Source organism: Perca fluviatilis, chromosome 12 (assembly GCF_010015445.1).
Source record: "Perca fluviatilis chromosome 12, GENO_Pfluv_1.0, whole genome shotgun sequence".
NCBI lineage: Eukaryota > Metazoa > Chordata > Actinopteri > Perciformes > Percidae > Perca > Perca fluviatilis.
In genome coordinates this window covers 30,550,458-30,562,699 of record NC_053123.1, presented here as the reverse complement: position 1 = coordinate 30,562,699, position 12,242 = coordinate 30,550,458, and the positions used below count along the sequence as shown (strand labels likewise).

At 41.3% G+C, this 12,242-nt stretch overlaps 1 protein-coding gene across 1 annotated transcript in view; it reads right to left on the bottom strand.

The window, feature by feature from the left end:
• vwa8 (von Willebrand factor A domain containing 8) overlaps nt 1-12,242 on the bottom strand; it is a 128,478-nt gene that overhangs the window by 111,953 nt on the left and 4,283 nt on the right. Inside the window, exon 4 of the mRNA XM_039817835.1 lies at nt 10,664-10,774. Coding sequence (XP_039673769.1) covers nt 10,664-10,774 — 111 coding nt within the window. The remainder of the gene's footprint in view (nt 1-10,663; nt 10,775-12,242) is intronic.

Below are 12,242 nucleotides of genomic sequence, written 5' to 3'. Positions count from 1 at the left end.
TCCATGTAAGTTAGATGGCACCAACATTTGGTCTAATCATAACTGGTCTGGCAACCCAAAGGCCAGTTTTTTGATTCCAGATTTGTGTGCATGGTGACTTATGATGGGGGGGGGGGGTCTGGGGGTCCATCCCCTGAACATTTTGAGCATTAAATACTTCATTTCCTGCATTCTGGTGAATATTTATGCACTTTTCTTTTTTTTTTTTTTTACCTTTTTCTGAATCAATTTATGCTGGAAATATCTTTATCTAAAAGGGAAACATAGATTATAATCCAAATATAAAAACATCATGGAATATTTTGTAGTAAGGCTCTCAGGCATTCTGTATTACTTTCATCTATTTATTCTCCTTTGGATCGATGTTTCTAATTATATCTGAGTCAGCACACATGTAGCCTAGGCATCATTTACTCTTCCCACTTTTGCTTCTTTTGTTGAGGAAGTAACCTCCTTAAACGTGCATATTAAAATTATTCACCTGAATGATATATGAATTCATTTTAGTGAATTAATAAACCCCTGGACTGTAATATTTCAGATGTGTTTGAGCAAGATTTCTGCTCATGTTCAAAACTTTATGCACATTCAAAATACAGTATATCTCATCTGTGTTCTCTGAGGTTTGGAGGAGTTGTGATATTGTGAGAAAAATAAAGTGATAATGCAATAGGCTACTACAAGAATAAAGTCACTATATTTCAGAAAATAATTCACCTGCACCATAGTCTGCTGTGCATTACATGATTGCTCTGTTGATACGGTAGATCTCAGACCTGCTGCCAGACACAGAGCCCCGTTTGGGACGCTGGTCTCTGAATGAGACACATCTGCCGCAGCATGCCCACAGCAGAGCGGTCCATTATAAACCTGAAGCTGCACAGACCAGGGAAGGCTCCGTGTGTTTGAGTCTGACCCGTAGACTGGAAACGTCGCGTAATGAAAGGTTGACAAGTAAAAGTGTGACTGAGGGGGCGCCCTAGGATGATCATGTTTAATAAACACGTTTTATTTCGCTTGTCATTCATAATTCCATTATTAATGGGAAGTAGACCTAAGGGCGACACGGCGCCCCTAACACTTTTGACGCCCTTAGGGAGGCGGTGTCTGACGGTGCCGGTTGGGGGTGTGATGAACAGTGGCGATAATAGTCACAATAAAGATAATGGAACTATGACTAGAAATAGTAGTTGTGGTAGTTCATGGCGTAGCAGGGCACTGCAGGGCGTTAGAGGGTGTAGCAGGGCACTGCAGGACGTAGCAGGACATAGCAGGGCGTAGCAGGACGTAGCAGGACGTAGCAGGGCGTAGCAGGGCGTAGCAGGAATTGGCAGGACGTAGCAGGACGTAGCAGGGCACTGCAGGACGTAGCAGGAGGTAGCAGGACATTGAGTTTCACATGCGGTTTAGACTTTATGGCTAATAGTCAAAATCCGTATGGCTAAATGAATGGGATTTTCACTTCCAGAACCACACTGTTGAGCTCTATAGGATTGGTTTCGGTTTGAATGAACATCTGAACAGTGTTGAGTACACGATTTATAGGCCCTGCTTGATTACGAGGTCACATCAACAATGCAGCCCTCTGGAGTAAGGTAAGCTGTTGTAATGACTCGTGAAAATAATTGTGTATACTTGCATATTTTTATTGTGTGCGGGCAGTGCATTTTAGTTTTTTTATTTATTCTACTTATTTTATTGCTTTTTATCTTTTATATTGGGTATCTCATCTTTTTATTGTGCTTTTATTGTGTTATCCATTTATTCTGTTTTATCTTTTTGTGCAGCGCTTTGGAAACCTTGGGTTTGTTAAAATCGTGCTCTATAAATAAAGTGGATTGGATTGAATAATAAACTGGGCAATTGTAAAATATATGCTGCTGTAACAAAAGCTACATTGGCTTCTCAAGGTACTCTTCACAAAAGGTGTCATTGCATGGGAAACACAGCTGCAGCTAATGACATGACGAATCTCTGTCTCCCTCTGGCTCTCTTCTAATTCCCTGTCATCTCTCAGCTGTCGCTGTCCAATAAAGGCAAGCCTAATTTATGTCAGGTAAGCTGTTAAGCAAGCATTGCCGAGAGTCAACACTGTTGCATATGTTTGTTTAGTGGAGACACACCTAATCAAACGTTCCCCTGTTATTAATCGCAGCGGTGCATCGCTGCTTTTTAAAAGTGGGAACTCTGCCACGGTCACATGAACTTCAGAAACAAAAAAGAAAACTGTGAGTTGTTCACGTTTCGAGTGTGAAGACTAGGGATGCACCGGTCCGATACTGGTATCAGGCAGATACTGGTGAAAGAAACCTGGATCAGGTATCGGTGACAACAGGGGCCGACCCAAGTTTTGATTTGTTGCTGCATTTAAAAAAGGTTTAAGTTGCAATTCCTGTTCGATTTGAAGATTTGTAACAAGCAATTTATTATTTTCACAATAAATAGCAATTCAGTAAAAGTATATATAAAGAAGGATGCGTCCCCTTCCAACGCAGAAGGCGGCTCGGGTTCTGGTTCAGGCTCTAGTCATCTCACGTCTAGACTACTTCAACTGCCTCCTGCCTGCATGCGCCATCCGGGCCCAGAACGCAGCAGCTCGGCTTGTCTTCGACCTCCCCAAGTTCTCCCACGCTACGCCGCTCCTCCGCTCCTCCGCTCTCCTCACTGGTTACCAATTGCTGCCCGCATCCGCTTCAAGACACTAGTACTTGCATACAGGGCCATGAACGGATCAGCCCCAGCATACATCCAGGACATGGTCAAACCCTACACCCCAACCCGCCCACTCCGCTCTGCATCAGCCAACCTGCTGGCTGCCCCTTCACAGCGAGGGACAACTAATCACTCAACCAAATCCCGACTGCTGTCCTGGATCCCAAATGGTGGAATGAGCTCCCTATTGACATCAGAATGGACGAAAGCCTACGCATCTTCCGCCGAAGGCTAAAAACACATCTCTTCTGACTACACCTCGGATAAACATGAAAACAAATTATATATATATTTCTTGAAGCTGCACTTTCATATGGCTCTTTGTAGATTTGCTTATTATATATTATAAGCAATCCCACTTGCAGATAAAATTGAATTGGTAGTAAAAATTAAAACTGTTTTTTTGTGGGCTGCCTCTGTAATTTATAATAAAAAAAAACACCATGATGCAATCATGCAAGATGTAATCTAGGTACGCATTTGTAGGCAGTGTGTCTAATTATGCGGCACCTACAACATGACACCACATCCCGCTAAATATGTATGTATATGGAAAACACATACCGTACCTGTCATACTGCTTCAGATTACCAAGTCAATTAGTTGATTACTCAGTCTCAAAAAATGTAGGCAGAATTAAAAGATTGATGGTGTCCATTACCTTTTGTTAAATATTAAACAAAATACATGTCAGAAGCAGTGTTCTGATCACAGACAATTTGATGTCAAAAATATAAAAAAATATTTATATAATGGCATTTGTGTTTTTTCTGGAGGGGTCTCTGCGGGTACATCTTTACACACAAGCATAGGTTTTATCAAAAGTGCAGTGTCAGTTCTTTCCCCTTACGGAACCCTGCCATTCATTTGAGTAAAAGGAAATAGCACTATGAGTCACACAACTATCAAATTAGAAAAAATCAGCTAGAGCCAAACAAAACCGCCCCATCAGCAGGGAGGTGGCCCTTATGCTTAATCTGCACTGGCACATCAATTGGCCCCTTTACTTTCTATTAAATCATGAAACCACAGCAACGGTGCAGTGCAGGGTAGACACAAGAATACGCAGTACAGGTACAGTACGTCTTTTTTTTCCAGTCAGCAGCAGAGTATTCTTCCTTCGGTAACACTTTATCCTATTATTATTTCATGTATATTGTGTGTATGTATATTGTATCCTAGTATTTCATGTATATTCTGTGCTGTGACTGATATTTGGCTGCTGTAACACTGTAATTTCCCATTTTTTGGGATCAATAAAATATCTATCTATCTATCTATCTATCTATCTATATCTATCTATCTATCTATCTATCTTTACTTGAAGGTATCTACATAAGAGTGACATGACACTGTCATGACACTGTCATGACACATGAACCCTAACTTGTCATGGCACTTACTAAATGAAGCGTTATGTCATAAATGTTTATGACTTGTTTATAATGTTTAGGACACGTTCATGACAGTGTCGTGTCACTCTTATGTAGATACCTTCAAGTAAAGTGTAACCTTTCGTTCTCAAGCACCGGAGACGCATTGAAATCTTTAGAGCTGAAAAGATTAATCGATTCGTTGTCAACTATTGAATTAACTGTCAACTATTTTGATTTTCGATTATATGTAAAAAAAGAAAAAAACTTTTCTGATTCCAGCTTCATAAATGTGAACATGTTCTAGTTCCTTCTCTCCTCTGTGACAGTAAACTGAATATCTTTGAGTTGTGGACAAAACGAGACATTCGAGGACGTCATCGTGGGCTTTGGGAGACACTGATCCACATCTTTCACCAATTTATGACATTTTATAGACCACACAAATAATCAAGATAATTGCTGTTGCAGCCCTAGATATCTTTACATATACTTATGATACATTATTCTACAGCTACCATTGCACCACATGAGAAATTGGATATCAACAATAACTGAACTCAGTCTCATTGTAAGTTATTCACTAATTAGCCATGAGTTTTCCTGTTCCAGAAGACAGCGTGTGTTTGTGAGTAAGGTCTAATGTGCGGAGAATAAAAACACGGAAAAACCTTCACCCCTGTTTCCATGGCATTTATGTTTGAACTGTTATGCAACCGATTTATTTTTTACACAGACGAAATGTGCTAATTAGCCGTGGATAATGACACGACTGAGTAAATGTTAATGATCACAGCTTATCATCATTTGTCAGTGCTGGCTCCTTGAAGCCCGATGATGATGTCCGGGTTTAATGATCAGGCTTAGGTGGATTTTGCTTCTTTTTTTTTTTTTTTTTTGGGGTTTCTCCATAATTGTTTTTCTCGAATGGAGATGAATGGAGAGCATAAAGTTCTCCTTAGAGAAAAACAGCCAGGGTAATGAGGAACTGCTGGCCACCATTGTTGCTTGACTTACAAAGGGCAAAGAGTGTGTGTGTGTGTGTGTGTGTGTGTGTGTGTGTGTGTGTGTGTGTGTGTGTGTGTGTGTGTGTGTGTGTGTGTGTGTGTGTGTGTGTGTGTGTGTGTGTGTGTGTGTGTGTGTGTGTGGGGGTGGGGGTACGTTTGCATAAAGCTTGATCGGTCAAAAAGTGGCATGGAAAGGATCAGAATGGAACTTTACTGTAGCGATGAGTTTATAATATATAAAACAAATATATATATAAAAAACGAAAAGTTGCTTGTATAAAGTCTAAGGGCCCTATCTGGCGCCCGGCGCAGCGCAAAGCCCGACACAAGTGTCTTTGCTAGTTTAATGGTGCGTTCTTTTTGTCCACCGAAGTCGTTTTACGAGTTGTTTTCCGGAGTTACGACCCGGAAGTTGTGAAAAGAACCCGAGGTCGTATTTAACGACTCGTCAAGTCGTCTGAACTCAGAGGACCCCGAGCTCACTTTCAAAGATTGCTACGTCGTGCATCACACGTAGTAAACATTGTGGTTATCTACAGTTTTAAGCACCTTTTGTCTTTGTTGTAACCAAATGAAGAAGTCGTACCATACCTGTATAAGCTACCTATAGAGGTCTACAGCATTAGTTAAACATACTGTATCTGACCTATAGCATGTACACATTAGGTTAAATATATTATACGTACCTATAGGACTACAGTCTTATTAGGAGTTAAACATAGCGCTGTATACTGCTACCTATAGGCATGTCGCTACAGTCTTATTAGGAGTTAAACATACGCTGTATACTGCTACCTATAGGCATGTCGCTACAGTCTTATTAGGAGTTAAACATACGTATACTGCTACCTATAGGCCTGTCTCTACAGTCTTATTAGGAGTTAAACATAGCACTGTATACTGCTACCTATAGGCATGTCACTACAGTCTTATTAGGAGTTAAACATGACCTGTATACTGCTACCTATAGGCATGTCTCTACAGTCTTATTAGGAGTTAAACATAGCGCTGTATACTGCTACCTATAGGCCTGTCACTACAGTCTTATTAGGAGTTAAACATAGCTGTATACTGCTACTATAGGGTCCCTACAGTCTTATTAGGAGTTAAACATACGCTGTATACTGCTACCTATAGGCATGTCCTACAGTCTTATTAGGAGTTAAACATAGCGTGTATACTGCTACCTATAGGCCTGTCACTACAGTCTTATTAGGAGTTAAACATAGCTGTATACTGCTACCTATAGGTATGTCACTACAGTCTTATTAGGAGTTAAACATAGCCTGTATACTGCTACCTATAGGCATGTCACTACAGTCTTATTAGGAGTTAAACATGCGCTGTATACTGCTACCTATAGGCATGTCACTACAGTCTTATTAGGAGTTAAACATAGCATTTTAGGTAAAATACTTAATAACATCTCTCAGTTTAGGAGTTAAACATAGTGCTGTATACTGCTACCTATAGGCATGTCTCTACAGTCTTATTAGGAGTTAAACAGGCTGTATACTGCTACCTATAGGCATGTCACTACAGTCTTATTAGGAGTTAAACATATGCTGTTCTATACCTATAGCATGTTCTACATCTTATTAGGAGTTAAACAGCTGTATACTGCTACCTATAGGCATGTCACTACAGCTTATTAGGAGTTAAACATAGCGTAAGTATACTGCTACCTATAGGCATGTCTCTACAGTCTTATTAGAGAGTTAAACAGGGCTGTATACTGCTACCTATAGGCATGTCACTACAGTCTTATTAGGAGTTAAACATAGGGCTGTATACTGCTACCTATAGACATGTCTCTACAGTCTTATTAGAAGTTAAACATAGGCTGCGTATACTGCTACCTATAGGCATGTCACTACAGTCTTATTAGGAGTTAAACATACGCTGTATACTGCTACCTATAGACATGTCTCTACAGTCTTATTAGGAGTTAAACATACGCTGTATACTGCTACCTATAGGCATGTCTCTACAGTCTTATTAGGAGTTAAACATACGCTGTCTGCTACCTATAGGCATGTCACTACAGTCTTATTAGGAGTTAAACATAGCGCTGTATACTGCTACCTATAGGCATGTCTCTACAGTCTTATTAGGAGTTAAACTATAGCGCTGTATACTGCTACCTATAGGCATGTCTCTACAGTCTTATTAGGAGTTAAACATAGCGCTGTATACTGCTACCTATAGGCATGTCTCTACAGTCTTATTAGGAGTTAAATATAGCGCTGTATACTGCTACCTATAGGCATGTCTCTACAGTCTTATTAGGAGTTAAACATGCGCGTATCTGCTACCTATAGGCATGTCTCTACAGTCTTATTAGGAGTTAAACATGGCGCTGTATACTGCTACCTATAGGCATGTCTCTACAGTCTTATTAGGAGTTAAACATAGCGCGGTATACTCGCTACCTATAGGCATGTCTCTACAGTCTTATTAGGAGTTAAACATAGCGCTGTATACTGCTACCTATAGGCATGTCTCTACAGTCTTATTAGGAGTTAAACATGGCGCTGTATACTGCTACCTATAGGCATGTCTCTACAGTCTTATTAGGAGTTAAACATAGCAACTGCTATCTATAGGCATGTCTCTACAGTCTTATTAGGAGTTAAACATAGCGCTGTATACTGCTACCTATAGGCATGTCACTACAGTCTTATTAGGAGTTAAATATAGCGCACATACTGCTACCTATAGGCATGTCTCTACAGTCTTATTAGGAGTTAAATATGCGCGCTGTATACTGCTACCTATAGGCATGTCTCTACAGTCTTATTAGAAGTTAAATATGGCGCTGTATACTGCTACCTATAGGCATGTCTCTACAGTCTTATTAGGAGTTAAATATAGCGCTGTATACTGCTACCTATAGGCATGTCTCTACAGTCTTATTAGGAGTTAAACATAGCGCTGTATACTGCTACCTATAGGCATGTCTCTACAGTCTTATTAGGAGTTAAACATGGCGCTGTATGCTGCTACCTATAGGCATGTCTCTACAGGCTTTATTAGGAGTTAAACATAGCGCTGTATACTGCTACCTATAGACATGTCTCTACAGTCTTATTAGGAGTTAAACATAGCTGTATACTGCTACCTATAGGCATGTCTCTACAGTCTTATTAGGAGTTAAACATAGCACTGTATACTGCTACCTATAGACATGTCTCTACAGTCTTATTGGAGTTAAACATAGCACTGTATGCCGCTACCTATAGGCATGTCTCTACAGTCTTATTAGGAGTTAAACATAGCGCACTGTATACTGCTACCTATAGGCATGTCTCTACAGTCTTATTAGGAGTTAAACATAGCGCTGTATACTGCTACCTATAGGCATGTCTCTACAGTCTTATTAGGAGTTAAATATAGCCCTGTATACTGCTACCTATAGGCATGTCTCTACAGTCTTATTAGGAGTTAAACATGGCGCTGTATACTGCTACCTATAGGCATGTCTCTACAGTCTTATTAGGAGTTAAACATAGCGCTGTATACTGCTACCTATAGGCATGTCTCTACAGTCTTATTAAGGAGTTAAACATAGCACTGTATACTGCTACCTATAGGCATGTCTCTACAGTCTTATTAGGAGTTAAACATAGCGCTGTATACTGCTACCTATAGGCATGTCACTACAGTCTTATTAGGAGTTAAATATAGCGCTGTATACTGCTACCTATAGGCATGTCTCTACAGTCTTATTAGGAGTTAAATATAGCGCTGTATACTGCTACCTATAGGCATGTCTCTACAGTCTTATTAGTAGTTAAATATAGCGCTGTATACTGCTACCTATAGGCATGTCTCTACAGTCTTATTAGGAGTTAAATATAGCGCTGTATACTGCTACCTATAGGCATGTCTCTACAGTCTTATCAGGAGTTAAACATAGCGCTGTATACTGCTACCTATAGGCATGTCTCTACAGTCTTATTAGGAGTTAAATACCGCCTGATTAGTTATTTTGTAGCTTGTGCAGCTGAAATTGGCTAGAGACGCTCGGTTGCTATATGACAACAACGGCTTTAAGCAGAGTCTTGAGCAGAAAGCAGAGCAGTAGCCTAACGTTAACGTTAATCAAAACGTAATTTTCATGTATCAAACTGTGAAATATATGCGTGTAATATGTCAATAACTGGGTGAATAGAATCCTAAATGTTACTAAAAATGTTACAAAAATCCATTTTTTCTCCGACTCGTAGTATTGTGTGACAAAAAGAATGCAACAACCCGCAGTTATTCGTTTTTCGACACGGATGTGACGTCACGCTCGAGCTACTAGTCGCGATTACAAGACAAAAAGAACGCACCATAAGACCGACCCAGTTGTCAACGTCCCGTCCAGTGCCCACGCCGTTTAAATAGCAAAATGCACCTGCGCCCATCTGTGCGCCCATGGGCGTGCTGGTCTTACAGGGAGGTGTGTTCAAGTGCATTCTGGGCGTACTGCTATCTTGAGGCAGCGGGAAGTGATCGCGCCACTGACCAACAAAAACCTGGTCTAAAGTCAATAACGCAGCATTTCATTTTTATTTTAACAGCAAATTAGTAAAATGCTCCTAGGCTCGTGCACAGCGCGCGCACACTATGCTTGTTACACACACAGGGACGCACACATGCAGAAGATTACAAATAAAAATATTACGGTGCAAATCCTCCATCATAATAGCAATAAGCCAAGGTACAAACGGGCCTGGCTTTTAAAGGGAATATGACACTCTGATTGGTTTATTGCATGTTACGCCCAAAACACACCTATGAATTAATGAAGACACTAAGGACAACCCTGTAGAACCATGCGCCCGGCACACGGACCCCGAAACCAGACCCACGTGACGCGTTCATCCAATCAGCTGCCGGTTTTCATTTTTGGGGCAACAATACAGATTAGCGCCGCCTGCTGTTATGGAGACGTATTACGTCTCGTCTCTTCGGTGTGTTCCGAGGCACTTTGTTGACCAACTCAGGGAGACTGATCAGTCCGACTGCCTTTTCTGCTGACGGTCGGCCGTCTGGTCGGTGTGTCTGGGCCTTTAGGCAAATGATCTGGGAAAGCGGATTTTACAGTTCACAGTGTAAAAAAACCTAGCCTGTTTGCCGAACTTAGCCCCACCCACAACATTTGAGGTTGGGAAGTTTGGTCTGGACTTGATCCGTTGTGGAGCAAGTATGCTCGGAACAGAGCTGTTTGGACCAATCAAATTGTCAGGGCGGGCTTTATACGATGATGGACAGATCATCAACAGTAACGTAATCAACCACGTCACCAAAGAGAGCTGGGGTTGAATTTGTTTACAACAAAGATGGCTGCCGCTGGAGAAATGAGATGTGTAGATTCCGGCATTTGTCGATCGGAAAGATGTTTTTGCCGTCCTTAGTTCCTACGTACGTCACATACTCCGTTGCTCTGATTGGTTGTAGGTCCATCCAATTAAGTGCAGAGGCATTTTCTTTCCTGGTTTGGTTGAAACACGCCCCATAATCACAGCCCACTGGAGCAGTATCAGAACCTAAGGAAAAACTAAAAGCGTTGAGTGGATTTACCTGGTCTATGTAGAAGGCGGTCCCTGAGCGGATCTCTCTCCTCTGTTTCAGGTCCGTCTCTGTGGTGTCCCTGGACAGAGCAACATACTCTACCTCCCGTTTGGTCAACTCCTGGTCAACAACAAGAGAGAAATAAAAAATATGAGAGACTTTTGCAAACAAATGCCATGAACTACAACAATAATAATAAACTACACATAAAAAGTAAGGACATTTGTGTTTGGTAGATTATTTTATATACATCTTATACCATTGGAAAGCCTGATTATTTCCCTTCTAAAATGGTGCCACATTTGTGGGATGAGCAGCAGAGCTGAGTGTGTGGGTTGCTCCCATGAAACATTTGCCAAATCGTCTCTGGCGATGCCACACAGCTTTTCTTTGCTGTCGCTATTGACTCTTGTTTTGAGCTTCTGGTACCCCCAGGTGCTGACAAACAGGTGCCTGATTCTGCAACCAGTGGCAATCCCATATCCCCATAGCCTGGATACCAGTCGAACTTAGCCCCGCCCACAACATTTGAGGTTGGGAAGTTTGGTCTGGACTTGATCCGTTGTGGAGCAACTATGCTCGAACCAGAGGTGTTTGGACCAATCAAATTGTCTATCCAATTGAGTGCAGAAGCATTTTCTTTCCTGGTTCGGTTGAAACACGCCCCATAATCACAGCCCAATGGAGCAGTATCAGACTCATATTCTGACTAGAATCTGAGTACGACGACGTCAGGCTAATATCTCCACAGTCTAGGACCAAACTCTATCCTCATGACAACGCTCGTTGTTTATCAGGGACTACCTCCAGAATTTGGGAGTGGAGAGGATGGAATGGCCTGCCAGCAGTCCTGACCTCAACCCCACTGAACACTTGTGGGATCAGTTCGATCATGTTCGTGCCAGAGTGACCAACACAACCACGTTGGCTGACTTGCGACAAATGCTGGTTGAAGAATGGGATGCCATCCCACAGCAGTGTGTGACCAGGCTGGTGACCGGCACGAGGAGGAGGTGCCAGGCTGTTGTGGCTGCGTATGGTTCCTCCACACTCTACTGAGGCTCCTGTTTGTTAAATGAATAAATAGTTAAATTGCCAATAGGTCTTGTTATTTCCGACTTCAATCACCCAATCCACCAAACAACACCAAACAAGAGTCAACAAAGAAAAGCTGTTTGGCATTGTCAGAGACGATTTGGCAAATTTTTCATTAGCGCAACCCACATACTCAGCTCTGCTGCTCATCCCACAAATGCATGTTCCTTACAAATGGGGCACCATTTAGAAGGGAAATAATCAGGCTTTCCAACGGTATAAGATGTATTGCCCAGAAGCATTGTTACAACATAGAAATAATCTACCAAACACAGATGTCCTTACCTTTTGTGCGTAGTTGATATGTCAAGGGTGCAAACAATCACTCTAAAATCAAAATTTCCAGAAGAAACTGCAAAGTCTATGATGACTGGAATATAACATACAACATTAAAGACATTTTAGGTCACAAACAGTACTTTCTTTACTTTGTTGCCAGAAATCTTTACAACTATGAGATCTTAAAGCAACACTATGTAACTTTTCCCACTTC